General features: G+C 47.3%; 1 protein-coding gene across 1 annotated transcript; it reads left to right on the top strand.

Annotated features, from left to right (window-relative positions):
• The first annotated feature begins 12842 nt into the window (after positions 1-12842).
• Positions 12843-22724, top strand: LOC133139508 (uncharacterized). The gene is made up of 3 exons (XM_061259085.1): positions 12843-14298; positions 14536-15891; positions 22647-22724. The coding sequence occupies exons 1-3, from the start codon at positions 13015-13017 to the stop codon at positions 22722-22724; spliced, it is 2718 nt and encodes a 905-aa protein (XP_061115069.1). The 5' UTR covers positions 12843-13014.
• The last annotated feature ends 1976 nt before the right edge of the window (positions 22725-24700 follow it).

The following is a 24700-nucleotide window of genomic DNA, read 5'->3' as shown; positions in this document are numbered from 1 at the left end:
TTTGTAGGTTTACCCACTTACAAAGAATGGAACTGTGTAGAATTTTAATCATAGATACATTTTAACATTGAGAAACAGAATATCACAAAATAATCCACAATAACAACATCATATAAATTTTATAAATTTATTATCGTATTTTTGCATGAAGTATTTGATCCCCTCCCAATCAGCAATAATTCTGGCTCCCATTAAGAAGCACTCCTAATCTCAGCTCATTACCCAAAACACCTGTGTCAAGTGTCAACTCTGTTACATCGTTATGTAGCTGTATAAAAGACACCTGTCCACACAATCAATCAGATTCCAACGTTTCCACCATGGCCAAGACAAAGGAACTTGTAGACCTGCACAAGGCTGGGATGGGCTACAAGAAAATAAGCAAGCAGCTTGGTGAGAAGTTAACAACTGTTGGAGCAATTATTAGGAAATGGAAGAAACACAAAGTCAATGCCAATTTCCCTCGGTCTGGGGCTCCACGCAAGATCTCGCCTCGTGGGATATCAATGATCATGAGAAAGGTCAGGGATCAGCCCAGTACTACACAGGAGGAGCTTGTTAATGACCTGAAGGCAGTTGGGACCACAGTCACGAGGAGAACCATCAGTAACACACTACAACATGAAGGATTAAAATCCTGCTGCGCGTGCAAGGTTCCTCTGCTGAAGAAGGCACATGTACAGGCCCATCTGAAGTTTGCCAAAGAACACCTGGATGATCCATAGGAGGCTTGGGAGAAGGTGATGTGGTCAGATGAGACCAAAATAGAGCTATTTGGCATCAACTCGCTGTGTTTGGAGGAAGAGAAATGCGGAGTACAACCCCAAGAACACCATCCCCACTGTGAAGCATGGAGGTGGAAACCTTATGCTTTGGGGGTGTTTCTCAGCTAAGGGGACAGGACGACTTCACCGTATCGAGGGGAGGATCAATGGGGCCATGTACCATGGGCGACAACCTCCTTCCCTCAGTGAGAGCACTGAAAATGGGTCGTGGATGGGTCTTCCAACATGACAATGAACCAAAACATTTGGCCAAGGCAACAAAGGAGTGGCTCAGAAAGAAGCATATTAAGGTCCTGGAGTGGCCTAGCCAGTCTCCAGACCTAAATCCCATCGAAAATCTGTGGAGGGAGCTGAAGCTTCGAGTTGCCAAACGACAGCCTCGGAACCTTAAGGATTTGGAGAGGATCTGCAAAGAGGAGTGGACCAAAATCCCTCCCAAGATCTGTGCAAACCTGGTGAAAAACTACAACAAGCGTCTGACCTCTGCTTGCCAACAAAGGTTTCTCCACCAAGTATAAAGTCTGATTGTTCTATGGATCAAATACTTATTTCATGTGAAAATATGATATAAAATTTATATGATGTTGTTGTTCTGTAAACAGGGTTTACATGTGATGTGCTGTGGTTGTACACGGACCCCTGTTGTGGGGCGCACGTGGAGTTTCCGGTGTTCTACAATAAACGCAACTGATGCATTAACCTTGTGTCATCATTGTCTACATAATTAACGTAACATGGTGTCAGAAGCGACGGATTTGAAGTCAAACTAAACCTGAATGTCAAAGTATCGGAATGAGCGAGAAAAAAAAAAAAAAAGGAAGGCAATCGTGAGAAAATGGACAGAAATGGAGAAGCTGCACAAGCGACGGTCCCGCCCGCGGTGCCACAGCTAGCTCCGCCAGGCAAGTTTGATTTAAGCAACTTGAATGAATGGCCGAAGTGGAAGAAGCGCTTCAAGCGATACAGAATTGCGTCGGGACTGGACAAGCAGACAGAGGAATTTCAAGTAAATGCATTCATGTATGCAGCGGGAGATGACGCCGAAGATATTCTGAACATGCTGCCATTAACTGACGCCCAGAAGAAAAAGTACAAAGACGTTACCGAAGCATTCGACAAGCATTGTGTGAGTAAACGGAATATCATCTATGAAAGGGCATGCTTCAATAGCCGGTTCAGAACCCGGTGAGTCAGTGGAGTCCTTTTTAACGGCTGTGCATACGCTAGCCGAATTTTGTGAATTTGGAGGACTGAGAGAGCAGTTAATAAGAGACAGAATAGTAGTTGGCATTCAAGATGCTAAGCTCTCAGAAAGCCTGCAATTAGATGCAGAGCTAACACTGGAAAAAGCCACGACTAGAGTTAGACAAAGCGCAGCAGTGAAGAAACAGCAGCCGGTGCTACGGGGGACAGAACAGGCCACCGGGAGTGTCGAAGCTGTACACAAAAAGACATGGGTGTGATTTCTAAAGTGACGCAGGCCACACCATGGTGCGCGGGCATGATTATAGTCCCCAAGGCTCAGGGCAAAATAAGACTGTGTGTGGACTTGACACATCTGAATAAGTGAGTGCGGAGAGAGAGACATATTCTACCAGCGGTAGACCACACGCTGGCTATGCTTGCTGGGGCGAAAGTGTTTACAAAGCTGGATGCAACTTCCGGTTTCTGGCAGATCCCGTTGCTGGAAGAGAGCTCACTCCTGACAACGTTCTTCACGCCGTTTGGGCGGTATTCATTTAAACGTCTCCCATTCGGAATTTCTTCGGCACTGGAACACTTTCAACGCTGCATGTCTCAAATGCTGGAAGGCTGTGACGGTGTTGTATGCCATGCAGACGACATATTGGTGTACGGAGAAGACCGCCAGCAGCATGACATGCGTCTACACCAGGTCTTAAGCAGGCTCAGAGAGGAGGGCCTGAACGAGAAATGTGAGTTTGCCAAGGACAGCATCATGTTTGTGGGCCACCGCGTCTCAGGTGAGGGCGTGGCTCCAGATCCGGGCAAAATCAGGGCCATTTTGGAGATGCCAGAACCGAAGGATGTGGAAGGCGTGAGGAGAGTGATGGGCATGGCAAACTATCTAGGGAAGTTTTTGCCTCACCTCGCTTCATATACACGTCCTCTCAAAGACCTTCTGAGTGACAAGAATGATTGGTGTTGGGGAGCACCACACATAAGCCACTAGTACCCCTGCTGAGTATTAAAACACTAGATGAGCTTCGCCCAAGAGTGCTGAGATTCCGCTTGAGGCTGCTGAAGTTCAACTTTGACATTGTGCACGTTCCTGGTAAGCAACTGATAACAGCGGACACTCTGTCAAGAGCCCCTGTGAATCACGCAACCATACAGGAGGAAAAAGAAAATGAAGCAGATGTCAAAGTGTCCATGGATGCAGTCATCAACAGCCTCCCAGCTACAGAAACAAAGCTAAAGGAGATTGAAGAAAAGCAAAAAGCCGACCCAGTCTGTGCAAAGATGATGGAATACTGCTCGACTGAGTGGCCTCAGAAATATTCCCTTCCGCCAGAGCTGGGGCCTTATTGGCCAGAAAGAGAAAGCCTAACACTGGCTGGTGGGTTACTGCTCAGAGGCCAAAGGATTGTAATTCCACGCTGTATGAGACAGGAAGTCCTCAAAGATCTACACAGTGGGCATCAAGGTATCGTCAAGTGCCGAGCACGGGCCCGCCAGTCTGTCTGGCCGGGCTTGTCTGTACACATCAGTCAGCTAGTGGAGAATTGCAACATCTGTTCCCAACACAGGGCAGAGCACAGAGAGCCCTTCATGACCACCCCTGTACAGGACAGACCCTGGCAGCGGGTTGGGTCAGATTTATTCTTTTGGGAGAAAAAGACTTATCTCCTAATAGTTGACTATTTTTCACGTTACATTGAAGTAGCCAACTCAATGTTGCCTTGGCCAATACAGTGATCGACCTTCAGCCGACATGGAATTCCACAGACAGTTGTGTCTGACAATGGGCCGCAGTACAACTGCGCACTCTTCAAAGACTTTGCCAAAGAATATAGGTTCACGCATATTACCAGCAGCCCAAGATACCCGCAAGCCAATGGGGAGGCGGAACAGGCTGTGGCCACAGTAAAAGGACTGTGGAAAGGTGGAAGTGAGAAAACAAAGGCCTTGTTGACATACAGAGCCACACCTCTGGAAAATGGCTATTCCCCGGCTCAACTCCTCATGGGGAGACAACTACGCACCACCATACCACAGCTCCCAGTTCATCTCAATCCTCGTTGGCCAAACAGAGGAGTCAGAAAGGTTGAGACACGAGCAAAGGAGAACCAATGGCGTATCTACGATCGTCGTCATCGGGCTCATCCTCTTCCAGCCTGGCCAAAATGTGTGGCTACCACGAGAGAAGACTCAAGGGACTCTTGTTCAACATGATCCAACTCCTAGGTCCTACATAATACACACAGAGGAAGGTCAGGTTCGGAGGAATCGCACACACATGCGTACAGTACACAACCCTCAACCTCAGGTAACACACAACACACCTGTCACGACCACTGAGCCAGGTCGAGCTGATACACACACGCACACTGCTCAGGACATGTCAGTCAACAGGCAGCCTGATTTTACTGACACACCCTATGTGACCTCATCAGGCCAAGTGTCACGCCCACCAGAGCGTATGAACTTATAAGTCGGGAAAGAAAAAAAAAAAAAATGTCTGTCTGCACATGTTCTGTGAATAAGTGTGTTAAGATGAATGTGAATGGAAGGATTCAGTTTTTTCCAATGAGAATGTAGGGGAAAATTCACAGAACGAAAGATCTCCCTCCTAAAAGCATGATAACCAATCACAAGTCAAAATCAGACTCCGCCTTAGTGAGCAGGCTGGTTCCTCCAAAACTCTCGACGATGTGTGCTAAAAGTTTATCAATATATCTGTATTAAAGTTTGATATGTACCCTGTATAGTTTCAAACTGATTAACTGCTAAATTGTGCTGGGATTACACAGTGAGCCCAGCCAGCTGGCAGGGGGGGGCCCCGTCTTGAACTGTGTAGACCAAACTGTCAAGGACACGGGCAGAGCGAGATATGACTGTACAGCTGATTTCTCCAGGACTCTCGATGTTTTATGCCAGGAGTGTATCTATTTGACCTAGAACATTAATTATAGCTGAGCTTATGAAAACTCAAGAAACCACAGTGAAAACTGTCGAAATGAGAGCAAAGAATGCTACGTACATTTACTCCCTTAGAAGAGAATAATTAATCAAATGTTTAGTATGTCTGTAGATTAGAAAAGTATATTAGAAGTGAATATTAATGAAATGTTTAGTTTGTCTGTATATTTTCAATGATTACTGCTGCTTAGTTTGTCTTATAAAAGCGAAAGATACAGAGTGACGTGTATGGATGACGTGTTAGAGGGAGGGCATCCAGAACTTTATGAGGTCTGGTAGTTTGCCAAGAGCAGGTGCGGTGTGAAGTGAGGACACAAACTTTGTTCTAGTTGGCAGAATGCCCTGAACTTTGTACAGAGTTGGCAGAGCATAAGGACCGTTGGCAATTTGCCACAATGACGTTGTGGGAGGAGCGTTGGGAGGAGTTACGATAAGAAAAGTGTGGGTGATTTGCCAGAATGAGGTTTGAGGAGGAGTTGTAGGTGGAGTAACTGTGTATAAAATGGGTGTACAAATGCCAGTCGGGGTTCAGTTCTGGAGAGCTGATCCGGCTTTATGCACGTGTGCTAATAAAGTCTGATTTTCCTGAAGATCTTGCTGCCTGGTGTCGTCTTTTCCCTCGCGAAGATGTTTTTCGACAAATTGAAGATTTGGACTCTGTCGTTTCCTAGACACGACAAGATATTGGAAATGTTATCTACCTCTATAGAGGTGAATGTAAGTGAAGTTCTCACTTAAAAGGGGGAGGTGTTCTGTAAACAGGGTTTACATGTGATGTGCTGTGGTTGTACACGGACCCCTGTTGTGGGGCGCACGTGGAGTTTCCGGTGTTCTACAATAAACGCAACTGATGCATTAACCTTGTGTCATCATTGTCTACATAATTAGACATAACCCTAACGTAACAGTTGTTACTGTGGATTATTTCGTGATATTCTGTCTCTCAATGTTAAAATGTACCTATGATTAAAATTCTACACAATTCCATTATTTGTAAGTGGGCAAACCTACAAAATCAGCAAGGGATCAAACAATTATTGCTCCCACTGTATACTCACCTGACTCATTGAAGCCCTAATGAGTAAATCACCTGGGTCTGGGCCTTAGTAATCATATTTTTAAAAAGTAACAAATAATAATCCAAAAGGGTTCCCAAACTTTTGCACAGGGTCTTTTTCCATCATGTATAAACAGTAAAAAGTGAAAATAAAAAGCAATCTTGCCTTAGGATTTCAGAAAGGTCTCATGTCCCAAATTTCTGCACCCCACTGCTATTATGGCCACAGGAAATCTAACAGTCCAGAAATTCCAAACTGTACAGGATATCAGGGTATAAAGAACTTGTGCTTTAGTTTTGTAGAAGGTTACTTTACCTTTTCTTAACACAATGTTCTTCTCTTTCTCCAGATAGTACTTCAGTGTTCGGATACAAATAGGCTGATGAATATATTTAATTTGCATTAGCCAGTATTATTTTTCCTTTGTGGTCCACATAAGCTGTGGCCATAGAGGGTTGAGTGTGCGATTATGTATGTCGTAGCGTGTCACTTCTGTTCCATCAAAAGCTTCCCACACCATGACCGGGCTGGGCTTGTCATTGTCCAGCACACATCCACCCAGCCTCTGATGAACGTGAACTCGAAACATGAACATGAAAAAGAAGCAAATAAGCCAAGAGTCTTACTTACTTTCCTGATATGATTTCATGAAAATGCAATGAGAATATCCGTCTAGTGCCCTCCTCAATTGAATGTGTGACCTAAAGAATACAGTAAAATATCACTTTGTTGTATGCGGAAAATCTATTGAAAATGTCCTATGCCAAAACTTTGAATATTCATTCATAAAGAAACATTCTTTTCTTTAACAAAGCTGTGATTGTAACTAACTTCTGTGAATGTACCTGTGAAGACTGGTTTATATTTTGTTGGGCCACCATCGCTGCAACCAGTTTATACTTCATAAATTAAATAGATTTTTAATTAAACAATGTCCATTGCAATGTTGGGCACCATTAGAACGTCCATGAACATTATAACAGTATAAACCAGCCTTTACCCTACATTTACTGGATTTATTCAGCTCTGCCATCGTCCTTTTTACTGCACATGCTGTAACTGTAATGTTTCTGTATTTGTTCTGTATATTTTCATGTTTAGTCTTGTTTATTATTCATTTTTCTTAGTTACCTGGTTTATGTTTCCCATTACAGTTCTCCATTGTCCTCCCCTGTTATGTCTGCGTCTGAATGTTTACCAGTCTAGTCACTCCCCTGTCTGCGTGTCCCACTATTCGGGTGGTTACGGTAGTTTTCGATTTTTCAACATTTTTTCTAAGACTCGCGATTCTTACTTCCTGCTTTTTCTTGGTAGTTAAATGTTGTAAAGCACGATTCTCACTAACTACTACTAATCTAGGTTTTGTACAGTACTGATCCGATTAATACACGTACTGTCTGTCTAACTAACTAACTAACTAACAATCACTTTTATTGGGTAGTTTAGAAATATTCACGTAACTAACTCACTAACGCTATCTCTTAGTATTTCTGCACTGTTCTGTAACTCCGCCTCCCTATGCTATCCCTGATTACTCGTTTAGTTTCAGCGAAGTGTTCGCACCTGTCTCTAACTATCACTACGTCTTAAACCTATGCAAATGTCTCCTCCCTAATCTGGAGCCGTATGTTTTACGTGTTTTGTTTCGTGCATCCAGTCCGCGTTTTCGTCTCCCTCCCGTCATTATGTTATTACCCTATTATGTTTCCCCACCTGTTGTCTATTTGTTTAGCCAACCTTTCCCTCTGCTCCGCCTAGATTGTCACTTTCCCTCTTGTATTTAAACCTCAGTCTCAGTCTGCTTCTTTGTCAGAACGTTGATCTTAGTAAGTGCCGATTGTGTGTAAGCCTTATTATAGAGAGTCTTGATAGACACCCCTTTACCTTGACTTCCGTACCTGCCTTGCCCTCTTGTTTTGTTTGCTCATATGATCTTCTGGTTTTTTTGACTACGAGTTTGTTTTTGCCCTTTTGTACCTTCGCCCTGTGATTTCCTAGATTTTGACCTCTCGCTTGTTTTTTAGACTATTCTTTTGCTTTTAGTTCTTGGCTTTGTACTGGATCTCTTGGCTTTTGACCACTGAACATTAAACTTTGATTTTTGGATTATCCTGTGGTCTGCGTCTGGGTTCTCTGCACCGTACATAACAGTCAACCTGCATATAATTTATCGTTTCCCACAATTCATTCAGATTAAAGGGTCATGCAGTCTCTGAACAATCCTGTAAATTAGCTAACAGAAAATATACCAGTGTGACAAGCCACCATGCTGTGGGGAAATCATGGCCCATCTTTATAATAGTTTATTACAGTGTAATGTGCTGGTTGGTCTTTTGAATGTAGATGGGGCCTGAACTGCCACATGTCAAACATCTGGTTGTGATTGGAGAGGAGGTTTGCAAGATGTGCTGGATTGCTCATAGAATTCTAGATGTCTTCCATCACAATGTTTGCACCTTCAAGGATATCTTCATCAACATTTTTTGAGCTTGGTTGGCTTCGAAAGATCAGTTTCTTCATGTTACGTTCATAGTAAAGTACCTGAAGATCATCCAACATAACCACTACACTGCATTCTGGGAATTGGGTCTGTCCACGTATAAATGTTGCAAATGCCCAGATAGAGTGTGACCCTGTGGGGAAACATATCAACAATCATTAGTAGAGTTGTGAAGGCAGCAGAATATTTGTTTTATCACCAGAAATATGTATTGCATTACATTCATAAGACCTTCCTATACAACTGGAAACATGTACTGCACAAGCCGCACTAAATCCTAACGTCTGTTACCAAACTTTTCAAGGACAACTGTTTGTGTGTGCGTGTCTATGTCAGTGAACCTTACATTTAGATCTAAATAATCTAAGTAATCTTACATTTTATTTTCACTGAAATCTCCTTCTGAGTTTGTGCACATTGGAGCCAGAAGATCCACACAACGTTCCTGTCCAATTTTAGAACATGTTCCTCAGCTTCTTGGGGACTGGCACAGGACATTGGAAATATATCACTGTTGCCCTCCTGGGTAATTGACAAATAATAGGAAATCTTTTGCATTAGAAATGGATACTCATGGTGGTACCAATGTTTAGGTAAGGTGGACTGCATTGACACAAGAAAGAGAGAAACCCTCCTGTTCATGTTCAATTTTAATGTGTTATTTTCAACAAAATAACATTTGTTTTTTGACTTTTTTCTTCTAACAAAGATCTCTACAGATAAAGTTTGACCCATAACACCACAGATGTCATTAACATTAAAAAAAACAAAAAAACAAACAATTTATTCTAGGAAACTGATGCTATATTGACTCTTGTATTGTTAGGTGAATGGTTTGGGAACCATAAAAAATAAAAAAGTGTTTGTATGGCTATGAACGGATAATTAGTTACAGTATGAGGTTAAAAAAAAAAAATAATAATAATATGAGGTAAAAACAATATTGTGTGTTTTGTGTTTTGTGAAGTTAAAACATGGGTCAAATTTGACCCACTAACACAAAAAGTGTGTGCCGCTTTCTGACACATTAGGAGGGTTAAATACATAACGCAGAGTGAAAACTAAACCAGCTTGGTTACAGAAGAGCCAACAGAGTTGAACTCAGATTGGTTGTCAAGTATCATGTTGAGAACAAGCACAAGAAAGAACAAGATTATTAAAGCATACTTCACGGGTGGGCTTAAAGGCATACTATGCAGGATATTTTCACCTTGCTAATATTATAAAACAAAGGAAGGATCTGCATAGAAGAATGTCCTTAACCTTGTCAAGCATTACAGAAAAAGACTCCATGCGCTAACCTTGCCAGAGGTGGATGCACCAAGTAATAAACCTGGGCTCCAATAATTATGCAACCTTGATTTGGGTAAAATCTATTTTTTATTAATGTTTGATTTAGGTTGGTTCCATTGAAACATGAATAATGTGAGACGGGTGCGTGGGGGTTGGACCCAAAATGCACGACTCAGAAACAATAGTAAAATAAAGTCCCATTAGAGCTTTATTCGGGACGAGTCCCAGGAGCGTAGTCAACACAAGCAAAGTCCATACACGAAGATCCAGCCAAACAAATACAAAACAAACAAAAAGCACGGTGCCGAGGGAAGAGGCAATCTCGTAGTCGGTAGGCGTGCAGGGAGGTCCGGTAGCAGGAGAGCTGTCAGCGGGGCAGATGAACAGGCGGACGGCAGGCAGAGGCGTAGTCGTGGGCGAAGCGGGAGTCGAAACCATGAAACAATCAGCGGGGCAAAAGTACAAAAACGGTAGGCGGGGACGTAGTCAAGAAACAAACGAAGGTCACAAAACAGAAATCAATAATCAATAGTCGATGACGGGCTTGGATCGTAACGTGTAATCAAAACAGTAAATGCTCAAGCGTTGCGTGGAAAACAGAGGCAGACAATTTCGCAGTCAACAGTAGCGCGACTGGGCTATAAATGCAGGTGTAGACAGGTGTAGACAATTAGTTAGAGCGTAGCAAGGAAATGGAAAACAATGACAAGTTTAACAAGGAGATTAGTAATCGTTAGTAATAAACCTATCCTGCCCTAGCATTAGTAAATTAGTAAATGACATGCACGAGAAACGTAAGGTAACAAGAACACATGATTAGTTTGTTAGTCTCTACCCAATCCTGATCTAGCGTTAGTAGTTTTAGTAAATAGACAAATAGAAACAATTAGGAAGTGAATGACAGAAGGAGAGAGAGAGAAAAGGCGGAACGCAAGGTTTGCGGAAAAACATGTAAAAGTGTATGCATAAACCGTGACCAGTTAACGTAATGTAACGGACTGAGTTCTGGTTAGTAGCTGTTGCTGTTACTTTAAGAGACTGTTGATGACGTTGATGAGGGAGGGATTGTTTTGGGGTCAGGGGGCAGGAAGGGGAGAGACCCGGGAAGCGAGGGAGGAGCTCGTGTGTTTTGAGCTGGGGTAAACTGTTCTTGTTTTTGGTGATATGCCGAGTGATTAAGGAGAATAAAGTGCGGTAACGAGAACCCTTCTGTCTGGTTTGTGACATGCTACACTGGTGTCAGAAGTAAAAATAAATAATAAGAAAGAAAGAAACGAAGCTACGAGGGAAGTACGCCTACGCCGCTAACCTAAGCTAACCTAAGCTAACCTAACCTAACCTAACCTAACCTAACGCACTCAAAACCTCCCAAGCGGAGTCATGCTGCCCGGCGAGGTGAACAAAATCAAGCGGGAGGAGGAAAACAGCGCGTGGGGTCGATACACGGCTGCCTGGCAGGCGGAACACAGTGAGCGGAGTCGACACGAAACCGCCGAGGAGGCAGAGCGCAGAGAGCGGGTGAGGAGAATGACCGCTCAAATGGCTGCTGAGGCCGGGTTTAAACCGGCTGCCCACAGTATGGACGGACGTGCGGCGCGCAGGGGACCGCTGGCCGCGGGGAGCGATAACGTCATCTATCAGTGAAGACCCCCAGGTACGATGGCAAGGCTGATTGGGAGGCTTTTCATGCACAATTTGAACTGTTATCCCGGGCTAACAATTGGTCCAATGAAGCTAAGGCCCTCCAGCTTGCAATGTGCCTTTCTGGGGATGCGCTGTCGAGCCTGCTGTTACTGACCCCCGATGATAGGAGTGACTATGATGCTTTAGTGGGGGCATTAAAGAGGCGATTTGGACAGTGTTCAGCAGCCAGCTTGCTCCGCTCCGAGCTGTGCAGTCGGAAGAGGCGGCCCGGGGAACCATTGAGAGACCTCGCCAACGAAGTGGAAGGGCTCGTTCACCGCGCCTATGCTCACATGCCCCCTTCCATCCTGAGTGAATTAGCTCGAGACCACTTCCTGCAGGCACTGCTGCCGAGTGACCTGCGTATCCAGACACTGCTAGCTCATCCTAAGTCTCTCCTGGAGGCATTGGAGTTGGCTTCGGAGAGGGAGATGCTGGGCGCTGGCCCCCCTACCGCTACGTTGGAGGACACACCCAGGGTGAGAGCTGCTGGTGTGTCAGTGAGTGGTGAAGTGGCACCGGCCTGGGCGGTGGAACTAACACAACTGGTGCGGGCTGCCTCGCTGAGTGGGCAACAGCGGCCATGGACGGGCGCGAGACTCTGCTGGGCATGTGGAAAGCCCGGCCACCTGGCCAGAGAGTGCCCCAACACGGCTGAGAAACCGGGAAACGGGACGGGGAACGCATAACCGGGACGGTGCGACTCCCCGGGGCGACGTCCCCACCCTGCACAGGCGGGGAGACAACACAACATGGCCAGGTGGGGACATTGCAAACAGGGGAGAGTGAGGGCGGCCAGCAGGTGCAAGTCGTTATGCTGGGCCGGACGGGGACAGGAAACTGCTGGTACGCCCCGGTGACATTTGGGGGGATATGCTGCTCCGCACTGGTTGACACGGGTTCATCAGCCACCCTGGTGAGACCCGACGCGGTGGGGAGCGGGACCACAGTCTTACCCACCATGGTGAGATTACAGACAGTCACTGGGGACCGGGCACCCATGGTGGGGGAGGCATTAGAGACTGTGGAGGTGGGGAGGGAGAGACTTCACTGCCCAATATGGGTAGCGGAACTAGAAGACTGCATATTGGGACTGGACGTGCTCGAAAAACTGGACTGCGTGATTAGCACCAAGAGGGGGACACTCACATTCCCAGACGGACACGTAGTGCAAATGACTAGACAACCCACCCAGCCGAAACGTTCCCCGGCCCCCACCCTTGCAGTCCTGGCAACCGAGGCAGCGGCCAACACGACTTCCGTCTGCATCCCGGATAGACACCCAATACTGCCCCATACCCCGCCCACCACCGCTGCACCGACTGGTAGTGGGGGGGGAGAAGACGGAGAGAGGGTCTTGGTTGTGAGGGAGGTGTGGCAGGGGAACTGTGATGGACTGTCTCACGTTGAACAGGGCCTGCTGTGGCAGCTGTTATTAGAGTTTAAGGACAGTTTTTCCCTATCAGAGGATGACGTGGGCCAGACCCACCTAGCCCAACACAGCATCGACACAAGGGATGCCCCGCCCATCAGGATGAGACCCCGCCGTCTTCCGATGGCTAGACAGGCAGCGGCGGAGAAGGCGTTACGGAACATGCAGCGTGCTGGACTCATTGAACCCTCCACCAGCCCCTGGGCCGCTCCAATCGTCATGGTCCCCAAGAAGACAAAGGACGACTGGCGCTTCTGCGTGGACTTCAGACGCCTCAATGGCGTGACCAAAAGGGACGCCTACTCCTTTCCACGAGTCGACGAGTCCCTCGATGCAGTGGCAGGGTCCTCCTGGTTCACGTCGTTGGATCTACGCAGCGGATACTGGCAGGTCCCCCTCACCCCCGATGCCAGACCCAAAACCGCCTTCGTCACACACGGGGGCCTGTGGCAGTTCAAAGTTCTTCCCTTCGGCCTCTGCAATGCACCCGCCACGTTCGAGAGGCTGATGGACAACGTGCTCGCGGGGATCCCCCGTCAGGAGTGTGTCGTATATCTAGACGACATCCTGGCCCATGGAGACTCATTTGAGACGGCCCTCGGGGCGCTCAGACGCGTACTGGAGAGGGTGACTGCAGCGGGTCTGAAGTTAAACCCCCAGAAATGCCGCTTCATGAGACGGGAGGTCAGATTTCTGGGGCACAAGCTGGGTTCTGGCGGCATCGGCACCGCGCATGAAAAGGTGCAGGCGGTGGAAGACTGGCCCACCCCCAGCTCCGGTTCCGAAGTGAAAAGTTTCACAGGACTAGCCTCCTACTACAGGAGATTTGTGAGGGACTTCTCCACAATAGCCGCACCCCTGTTCCGGCTGCAACGGCCCAGGGAGAAGTTCATCTGGACAGACGAGTGCCAGAGAGCATTCACCTCGCTGAAGAAGGCCCTCTTGGAGGCCCCCGTCCTCACCCCCCCCGACCCCACCCTGCCCTTCATACTCGACACGGACGCCAGCAATGTCGGCGTGGGGGCGGTGCTGTCGCAGGTGACCTCGGAGGGGGAGAAGGTAGTGGCGTACTACAGCGGATCACTCAATAAGCACGAACGCCGCTACTGCGTCACCAGGCGGGAACTGCTCGCCGTGGTCATGGCTGTCGAACACTTCAAGTATTACCTCGGGGGCCTGCACTTCACAGTCAGGAGTGACCACTCCGCCTTGCAGTGGCTCATGACCTTCAGAGAGCCAGAGGGTCAGTTGGCACGCTGGATCGAGGAACTACAGGCGTACGACTTCAACGTGATCCACCGTGCGGGTAGACAGCATGGGAACGCAGACGCGCTTTCCCGCCGGCCCTGCGCCGCTGACGGCTGTCGCTACTGTGAAAGAAGAGAGGTGCGGGAGGAGGAGCAGCTGTGACAAGGAGTGAGATGCGCAACAGCGGCCCTAACAGCTATCGACACTGGAGAGTGGAGACGCAAACAGGAAGAGGACGCTGACATCAGACCCGTGCTCACGTGGGTAGCGGCACAACACCAACCCCGGTTGGAAGAAATCGGCCTGTGTTCAAGGGCTACAAAGGGACTGTGGAGTATGTTTCCTAACCTGCGTCTGTGTGACGGGGTACTGCAGAGGGGGTGGAAAGACGCGGCCACAGGGGAGACGCTGTGGCAGGTGGTCGTGCCCAGGGCCCTGCGGGAAACGGTGCTACAATCAGTCCACGGAGCCCCTGGATCTGGTCACTTCGGGGTCAGCAAAACGCTCCGCCGCCTTCGTCAGGGGTTCTACTGGGGCCAACATGGGCGGGACGTGGGGGACTACTGCCGCCGCTGTGACAGCTGCACAGCACGTAAAGGCCCCACGGGCACATCTCACTGCCAACTCCAGCAGTTTCCGACAGGCTGTCCCATGGAGAGAGTGGGGATGGACGTGCTCGGGCCGTTTCCTCGCTCGGAGAAAGGTAACCGCTACATCCTCACTGCCATGGATTACTTCACTAAGTGGCCGGAGGCATACTGCCTGCCGGACCAAGAAGCAGAGACGATAGTAGATGCGCTGGTGGAGGGGATGTTCAGCAGACTGGGGGTCCCGGAGGTCATTCACACTGACCAAGGCAGAAACTTTGAATCCCGCGTGTTTGCGGCCATGTGCGAAAAGCTTGGCTCCCACAAGACTCGCACCACACCCCTCCACCCGCAAAGCGACGGACTAGTCGAAAGATTTAACCGCACGCTGGGACAGCAACTGGCCATAGTGACGGCTAAACACCAGCGAGACTGGGACGCGCATGTCCCCCTGGTGTTGATGGCGTACCGGTCTGCGACGCAAGACTCCACCTCCTGCTCCCCCGCCCTTCTCATGCTTGGCAGGGAGATTAGGACCCCGGCTGAGATGATGTTGGGCAGGCCGCCCGACCTCCCGGCGGACTCCCCGGGGCTTGAATATGCCCGGAAGCTGCAGGATCGATTGGAGTGTGCCCACGAGTTCGCCAGGAATCAGCTACGGAGCGCAGGGGCGAGACAGAAGAGAAATTACGACGTGCACACCAAGGGGCAGCATTTCACGGCCGGGGAGCTGGTCCGGGTTTACAACCCCCAGAGAAAGAAAGGCAGGTGCCCCAAACTGGACAGCAAGTGGATGGGGCCCTGCAGGGTCCTCGAGAGACTGGGCGAAGTCGTGTACAGGGTCCAGCTGCCGGCAAGAGGTAGGAGAGTCGCCCTGCATCGAGATAGACTGGCCCCCTACCGGGGCACGGGCACCCCCCCAGGAGAAGGGGGTGAACGGCGCGGTAACCGGGTTGACAACCCGACTTCCCCCCACCCCGCCCCGCCCAATTCCCCCCCCCCCGATGGACTACCAACCCCCCGCCCCACCCCACCCAACTCCTCCCCTGATGGACCGTCACCCCCCCGCCCCTCCCCACCCAAATTCCCCCCCGATGGACTGTCGCCCACCCACCCCTCCCCGCCCAGGCGGGCCAGGAGGAGAGTAAGACCTCCAAGATACCTGAGAGACTTTGAGTGGTCACTCGGGGCGAGTGACTTTGTGGGGGGGAGGTAGTGTAACGGACTGAGTTCTGGTTAGTAGCTGTTGCTGTTACTTTAAGAGACTGTTGATGACGTTGATGAGGGAGGGATTGTTTTGGGGTCAGGGGGCAGGAAGGGGAGAGACCCGGGAAGCGAGGGAGGAGCTCGTGTGTTTTGAGCTGGGGTAAACTGTTCTTGTTTTTGGTGATATGCCGAGTGATTAAGGAGAATAAAGTGCGGTAACGAGAACCCTTCTGTCTGGTTTGTGACATGCTACAGTAACAATAAACATAAATCAAAACATGACACAACGCGAACTAAGACGATAATCACTCAACATAACCAGGTAATAAAATCGTACGAAAACATAACTAGACATGACAAGAAAATAAATCGTAACGAGACATAACTAAACATGACAAGAAAATAAATCGTAACGAAACATAACTAAACAACATGACGAACCTAGACAACATAATACATGATAAGACACTACGTGACTAAGACGACATAAATAAACATAAATCAACATAAAACATGGCGAGACAGACCTGAAACGTGACATAATGTACAGTATTTGTCTCATGTTCAGCATTTTATGTTTATCGCAGTAATTATATATATATATATATATATATATATATATTTTTTTTTTAGCATTGCCAGTGCATTCATTTTTTTATTCCAATAATACATATTAGTTTAAGCATGAATTCTAATTATAATTTAGAAGTAAATCGAAATTAAGGGCGGCCACTTCCCCTATCTCACCCTACCAGACCACTAAAGACCAGGGGTACGTTTCCCGATAACGGTGTTTTAGCGCTTTACGAAGACTCTCTAAGGTTTACCTTACTAAAGTTGTTTACTTTTCTATGTGTTCGCCGAACTATCACTTTGCTTAAGGGATAGTTTCTACGTGCGACGTTACTAGGCCCATCGACTGGCTCAAAGATCGATCATGCACTCCTTGCACCGACTGATTGATTGCATTATAAGAGGAAATAGTGTTATTTATGAATAAAACACTGCAGGAATACTTTAAAATATTGCATTGATCACGACTGGTGGGAACGTATTAATATAATTAAAAACTTACAAACTAAATTACAAACTAACATTATTTGGCATGTCATGTTTTATTTACATTATTTTAATATCTTTGTCGTAGTGCCTTAAATTAGAGTGACCAAACGGTCTCTTTTACCCGGACATGACCTCTTTTTGGGTCTGAAAAAAATCTGTCCGGGGGGGTTTTACAAATTCCTTCAAATGTCGGGTTTTTTGCTTTGCTTGTTCCACAGACCATTCCCCTTTTGAGTGAAGTGCGTGGTTCCCTTTCAACTAAGTTAGTGCTTTACTTTCCATTTCAATTTTCATGAATGAATGGCTATAGGTGATGTGAGCATTTGCATCAAGTACATGAATAACTAAAAGTTTTGCCTCTGTAGCCTGTAACAGAAAAAGAAGCGCAGTAATTCCTTTCATAACTTCGAACTTCTCAGTAAGCCAACACAAGTCAAAACTCCTCGGCTAACTGTTTTGCACTCCTGCAACTGTACAGGGAAATCCCCGACGACGGTGACGACGATTGGCTACTACAGTGGTCCTGTAATAAGTAAAAAAAACAACATACGTATTGACACGCCTTTCAGTCACATACTCCATGATGTAGCTCATCTAAAAGGCAGTACAACATTTATAAAATAAAAAACAAAAAAAATCCCTCCACCACCTGAAACATTTGACATATAATAACATATAGAAGAAATACAATGCTTTTGTCCTAGCAAGAGTAATGACAGCCTCTTGCCCACAGACAGAAAATACACATTTAAATTGCATCATGGCTTACCCAAGTCTGACATTGGAACATTTACTGTATCATGGGTTTACTAGCACTACTGGTTACATTGAAATCTCATTGATCACTATATTAACTTATTCATGCAATTATCTAATCAGCCAATTGTGTGGCAGCAGGGCAATGCGTAGAATCATGCAGATAGGGGTCAGGAGCTTCAGTTCATGTTCACATGAACAATCAGGATGGGGAACAAAATGTGATCTAAATGACTTTGACCGTGGAATGATTGTTGGTGACAGACTGGGTGGTTTCAGTATCTCAGAAATGGCTGATTGCCTAGATTTTGCAAAGAATGGTGTGAACAACAAAAAACATCCAGTGAGCAGCAGTTCTGCAGACAGAAACGCCTTGTTAATTAGGGGTCTGAGGAGAATGACCAGACTGGGTGAAGCTGACAGGAAGGTGACAGTAACACAAATAACCACACATTACAACAGTGGTATGCAGAAGAGCATCTCTGAACACACAACACGTCAAACCTGTGGATAGGCTACAGCAGCAGCAGCAGAAGCCTAATACAGCAGCAGAAGTCTAATGAATACCTAATAAAGTGCTGACAGTGTGTTTGTGTGCATATATTTCTTGTCCATCATTCATTTTGGAGTCCACTGTACAAAATATACATTTCCGGATTTGACCTTCCTCTCCCTGCATGGAGTGATGGCTCTGCAGCAGTACTGAAACAAACAGCTATTTCCCACAGGAGGGCAGAGAATATCATGAGAGTGAGGGTGTGTGTGTGTGTGTGTATGTATGTGTGACAGAAAGGCGCTTACTCAAGAGGACCATCTAGTTTATTCACCTGCGCAATCTCAAAGTCCCCTTTTGAATGATTTGCCACCCTGCATGGTAACGGGCTATCACTCAATCTAAAGAGAGACACCAATCAAAGAAAGAATAATGTTTATTTAGACTTTAGAATGGTGGTCAGGCTTCAATCATGGAGGGCTGTAAATGTCCCTCGCACTTGTGATTACTTCTAGTCATAGATTGGCCATGCCTTGATTCCAAAAACTAAACCTGCTAGAAAGGAACCGGCAAAAAAAACAACATTGCTTCCCTCCAGGTTGTGGGTTTGACACCCTGTTTTATAGATTTAGAGATTAAGGCATAATGCCTGGGGAAACTGAAGATTGACAAACAATAACTTTTGGGCTGCAGGGAATTGCATATCTCCATCTAGGATTCAAACTGACAACCATTGAGTCCAAACTGACAACCATTGAGTCCAAACTGAAGGGGACTTACCACTACATCACACACTGAACACCTTCTGAGCTCACATTCTCTTTTCACAGTTTAGCAACTCACCACAGTGAAAGACTCAATTGGACTAGGACTGGAATAGACCTGTTTGTCAGAGGGGGTCCGCCATAGAGAACAGCCGTAGGGATACAGTACAGCAGATGGCAGGTTTGAACAGACTAAACATTAGCCTTAAAGTTCCAGAATGCACTACAGTGTCTTTACACACTCTGAAATAACCCTCCAAGATGCACATACACATAAGTGTCTCTACAGTACAACAAGGACATCATAGATTCAGCATCAACACAGATTGAAATGGAAAGTAAATGTGAACTGATGTCCCATTAATGTTGATCCATGCAAATAAATAAATGAAAGTTGGAGTTGGAGGAATGCCCTTGACAGGTACAGAAATGGCATGTGCAAACAATCATGGAGGTGTGCACTTGATACATGGGGTCAGCCTCAGTGTCAATCCCTGCCCAGCTCCTCCCTCCAACCCTACACCCCCCTGACTTATGTTCCCTGCTGAAGATCAATGTACAGGAGAGATTTAGCCCCAACTGCTAATCAAAGAACGAAGATAAGAAAGGAAAAACATGGACACCTTAGCTGGCAGACAAGTCACTTAGTTCTTAGTTTAGGTTAAATGGCACCTTTCTGTTCGGAGGCCTGTAATTTAGTGTGGGACGTTCAGCTGCTCAACTGTGTCGGTATGTGAACAATACTGACATCTAGTGGTCACAATAGAGAATCTCAGCATGGTGGCACATTACCTATGCATCCACCAGTGTAACAACACCAGTCTCTAGGGAGCTCATAGTATCTAATGTATTTAACGCACAGGCTATATGATAAAATATTGCCATAATTGTTTGTTTGTGATGCAGTTGAATGTAATGCCTGATAAATTAACACAGTGACTGTAACGGACTGTATTTTTATTTGTAATAATCTGTGTTGTGTGTGTGTGTGTGTGTGTGTGTGTGTGTGTGTGTGTGTGTGATGCAGAGCTGGTGAAATGCGTCTCCAGTTTAGTATCTCCCAAGGCAACTCTGACCTGTAGCAAAACTGGAAAAAGAGAGAGCTGCTCCCTCACCTGTGCCTCTAAAGCTCACTATCTGGCAGGTAAGTGGCTAAAAGAATCCATCCATGTGAACACACACAGGAGTCTTAGCACTACCCATACATAGCCATTTAGATGGAAAGCTTGGTCTCTGGCTTGGTTTACAGTGAATTAGTGAAAAAGGTATGTCTATTACATGCACAACATTTTATAATGTCATTAACAAATACATCTCACCTGTCTTGATGTCACATAACGTCTTGAAGGCAGGCATCTTATTTGTTATGTTGTAGCTCCTGCATAGAATATTACCATGATTGTCTTTTTTCCATTGTAGAGTCTGAGTCTGACAGCTATACAGTGAGCTGTGGAATCCCAATACTACGAGGGAAAACACCCACCATACTCAACACCAGCTACAGCTCCATAGGTACCTCTCTCTCACCCTCATACACAAACACTACAGCCACATCTGCATACAGTAGGTATTGTACCTCTCTCTCTCACCCTCATACACCTACACTGCAGCCACAGCTGCATACAGTAGGTATTGTACCTCTCTCTCTCTCACCCCCATAAACCTACACAATAGCCACAGCTCCATACAGTAGGTAATGTACCTCTCTCTCTTTCTGAAGCACGTACACTAGAGTGTAGAATTGCATTGGTACCTGGCTCTTTGACTCTTTGTATACCTGTATCATTGTCCCGAGATGGAGTCAATTCCCCTTCAGTTAAGTCCATTGAGGAAATGAACTAAACTCATTATGATCATTTTTCAATTCACAAATCGATTTTCACTTCACTTGGCTCGATCAAATAGATATGGAACTGAACCAAACCCTACACAGTAGTCATTAACTGCCAGTTCTTCTCTGTACCCATCAGCAGTAGGAGAAAGTCCTTGCTACATCTATTGTATCGTTTTATATCCTGCATAGTACTCTTAATCTGTGCCCCAGGGGTGAATTTCCTTTAAATTTCTCAAATTGAACAAGTTAAACATTAACTAATTCACATGCACTCTATATGTCACTGCTAGGCATACTGGTGTCATTAGGGGTTGGATACGCAGGCCGGCTCTACACTTCCATAAAGATAAAATTGTCATGGTGAGGTAATATCTAGGGTGTCCACCAGAGGGCTGGTGCTCATTGGCTTCACCTGGCTGTCATTATTGGCAGAGGATTTTTCCCCTCCGAAAGAGTATTTAAGGCCAGTGCCGGCAGTCTACCAATGCTTTTGTGTTCACTGTGCGCTCTGACACAAAGCCGGTAAAAGCACTTGGTAGACTCTGTGAGACTTAAGAGTCCGGTACTGTGCTGGTGTGTGTGTTTCACTGCTAAAAAACTAAAAGATTAAAAGGTAAGGAAGGCGTTCAGCTGTGTTGTGTTCGCTGGCGCCTTCCTCTAAGGTTTTGGTTTTCTTTTTGACTCGTGTGAGTCGGAGGTTGGGGGACGTTGTCCCCTGGTATGTATTTTTGGTTTGCGTTTTGATCCCGAGCTGCGTCTCGAGGTTTTTATTTTCGTGCCTAGCCTTTTTCCCCGGCTAGGTTGTATTTTATTTTGTTCCACGGTCATTGGAAGCACCTAAGCCAGTGGTGCGGTTCGCCCTGTTTTTGAAGGGTTGATTTGTTTTCTTATAGCCGTTTTTTGGGGCTTTTCCTTTTTCCCTTATCTGGTTCAGTTCTGTGTTTATTTCCCATTCCCGCTGTTCCCTGGGATTTAGTGACGAACCCGTTCTCGTGTTCGTTTTAGAGGGTCCTCCTCGGTCGCTTCTGGCTCTCCGCCCAGCCTCACCCTTACAGAACACAAAAGCCACTATGGAGAGACCAGCGACCAGTTCAGGGAATGAGGTGGGGGGTTCACCGCTTGAAGCGGTGGTAGCCGCCCAGCAGGCTGCTCTAGCGACTCAGGAGCAGGCACTGCGTAGGTTGCATGAACAGCAGGCTGCTACGACAGAGCAGCAGACGGTAATTTTCCATCGTCAGGATGAGATCCTGACCAGGCTAGGTAGGCAGCAAGATGTGCTGATGGGGCTCGCTGATAGCTTTCAGCAACTAGTAAGCGAGTTTCGCTCATCACGGGCACAGGCGCTAGCTCCTGACAACCCCCAATCACTCCCTTCTTCCCCACCTGGATCCGCTCTCCAGTCCATTACACCCGGGGTGAGGGAGCCCAAATTACAGCTGCCGCTGCGGTACGGGGGGGATGCGGGTAAATGTAGGGGGTTCCTCTCTCAGTGCTTGATTTTTTTTTAAAGCCCAGCCCTCACGTTTCTCGACTGAAGATTCCCGAGTGGCGTTCATTTTATCATTGCTGACCGGGACTGCTGGGCTTGAGGATGAGGCAGGGGACCCAGAGCGTGGCAGAGTTCTCTGTGGGGTTTCAGGCGTTGGCAGGGGAGACTGGGTGGGCGGACGAACCGCTCATAACATTATTTACTGCCGCTTTGTCAGACCCGGTCAGAGACGCGCTGGCCACGTTAGAACCACCGGGGGATCTGGGTTCGCTGATCTCTATTGCGATTCGTGTAGACAACCGGATTCGGGAACGTGAGCGAGAAAGAGCCGGCAGAGTCGGCGGGTTTAATTGGCCGGTTCCACCTTCCCTAGGCAGGAGTACAGAGAAGGAGGGGAGACAGGGGGTACACAGAACGGAGGAACCGATGCAGTTAGATGGTACTACCCTGGCGCGTCCTAGGAGACGACCCTGGAGAGAAGGGCTCTGTTTTTTCTGTAAACGATCCGGGCATCGGATAAGAAACTGTCCCGACCTTCCAGTAAAAGATCAGTCCCACTAGGGGAGCGAAAGTCGCTAGTGGGACCTAGTGAAGGTATTAGCTTTCGCACAGTTATTCCCATTGAATTGACGTGGAAGGGGGTCGTAGTGAGGACAGACGCCTTTATTGACTCTGGGGCGGTAGATAACTTTATTGACCGCCAGTGGGCTAAACAAGAAGACCTACCGGTTCGACCTATGCCGCAGCCGCAATCTATTACGGCGCTTGATGGCCGCCCGTTGGGGTCGGGGGTGGTTCGCCACAAGACAGGGCGGGTGGTTATGCGAATTCCGTTTGGGGGACACCAGGAACGTATATATTTTTATTTGGTAGAGTCCCCAGCGTACCCCATAGTTTTAGGCCATGGCTGGTTAATTAAACATCAACCCCAAATAAACTGGGGCAACCGGGGCCATCCGGTGTCTCGGTGGGGACCAAAATGTGCTACTCACTCCAATCATGTGTATATTCCCTCGGCTCCTCCCATAGAGACTGACATAGGGTCTGAATGGGACGAGGAGGAGGCTAGGGAGCCTCTTGGTCCTAATGTCCGGGGGCCGGAGGAGGAGGAGCAGGGGGGGAGTCTGGAGTGGGATTCAATGTATGATTGGAATCGTCCCATTGATGAGGGTGAGGGCAGTGAGGGCACAGATTGGGACACCGAGAGTATGTTCCCTACCGCAGCCAGTGGGTGCGAGGATCGGATGGTAGGGGCTATGGGGTTCCCGCTGCCAACACATGTTCCTAGGGTATATTGCGAGTTAGCTGAAGTATTCAGCAAACAACGCGCGACCACGTTACCCCCGCATCGGTCTTACGATTGTGCAATAGATATACACCCAGGTACAGTTCCGCCCCGGGGTGCACTCTATTCTCTGTCGGCCCCTGAGAGCCGGGCCATGACAGAATACATCCGTGAAGCCTTAGCTAATGGGTTCATTAGACCGTCCTCATCACCGGCAGGAGCAGGGTTTTTCTTTGTTAAAAAGAAAGACGGGAGTTTAAGGCCATGCATAGATTACAGGGGGCTGAACACTATTACGGTAAAAAATAGATACCCCCTGCCGCTTATGAATTCTGCGTTTGAGCGATTGCAAACTGCGTCAGTGTTTACGAAATTAGACCTTCGTAACGCATACAACCTGGTACGCATACGGGAGGGAGACGAGTGGAAAACAGCGTTCAATACGCATTCGGGCCATTATGAATATTTGGTTATGCCCTTCGGCCTCACCAACGCCCCTGCTGTATTTCAAGCACTCGTTAACGATGTGCTCAGGGAGATGTTGGAGAAATTTGTGTTCGTCTATTTAGACGATATTTTGATTTTCTCCGCTACCCCCTCTGAGCACATTCGCCACGTGAAACTGGTACTGACGCGCCTTTTGGAGGCTCGCCTTTTTGTTAAGGCTGAGAAATGCGTGTTCCATGCAAATTCGGTATCCTTCCTGGGTTTTATCGTCTCAGCAGGTAAAACGGAGATGGACCCGAGAAAAATCTCTGCCGTGAGGAATTGGCCCACCCCGGAATCTGTGAAACAGGTGCAGAGATTCCTAGGGTTCGCCAATTTTTACCGTCGTTTTATTCGTAATTTTAGCACGGTAGTCGCACCTATCACTGCGCTCACGAAAAAGAATGCCCTGGCGCGCTTTGTGTGGACACCTCGTGCAGAAGCGGCGTTCGTCGAGTTAAAGAAAAGGTTCTGTTCCGAGCCGATTCTTATAACTCCGAACCCATCTCTGCCGTTCATTGTAGAGGTTGATGCTTCCGAGCTGGGGGTAGGGGCTATTCTGTCACAACGGTCTCCCC

Source organism: Conger conger, chromosome 10, assembly GCF_963514075.1.
Source record: "Conger conger chromosome 10, fConCon1.1, whole genome shotgun sequence".
In the NCBI taxonomy this organism is placed as follows: Eukaryota; Metazoa; Chordata; class Actinopteri; order Anguilliformes; family Congridae; genus Conger; species Conger conger.
Note: the sequence above shows the minus strand (reverse complement) of the source record. Positions and strands in the feature narration are given on the sequence as shown.

Coding starts and splice junctions, on each gene's coding strand:
- LOC133139508 (XM_061259085.1), top strand. CDS start 13,015: ATGAGACCCCGCCGTCTTCCGATGGCTAGACAGGCAGCGGCGGAGAAG. Junction 14,299..14,535: donor GCTACTGTGAAAGAAGAGAG/GTGCGGGAGGAG, acceptor GGGGTACTGCAG/AGGGGGTGGAAAGACGCGGC. Junction 15,892..22,646: donor CCAGGCGGGCCAGGAGGAGA/GTAAGACCTCCA, acceptor CGATTCGTGTAG/ACAACCGGATTCGGGAACGT.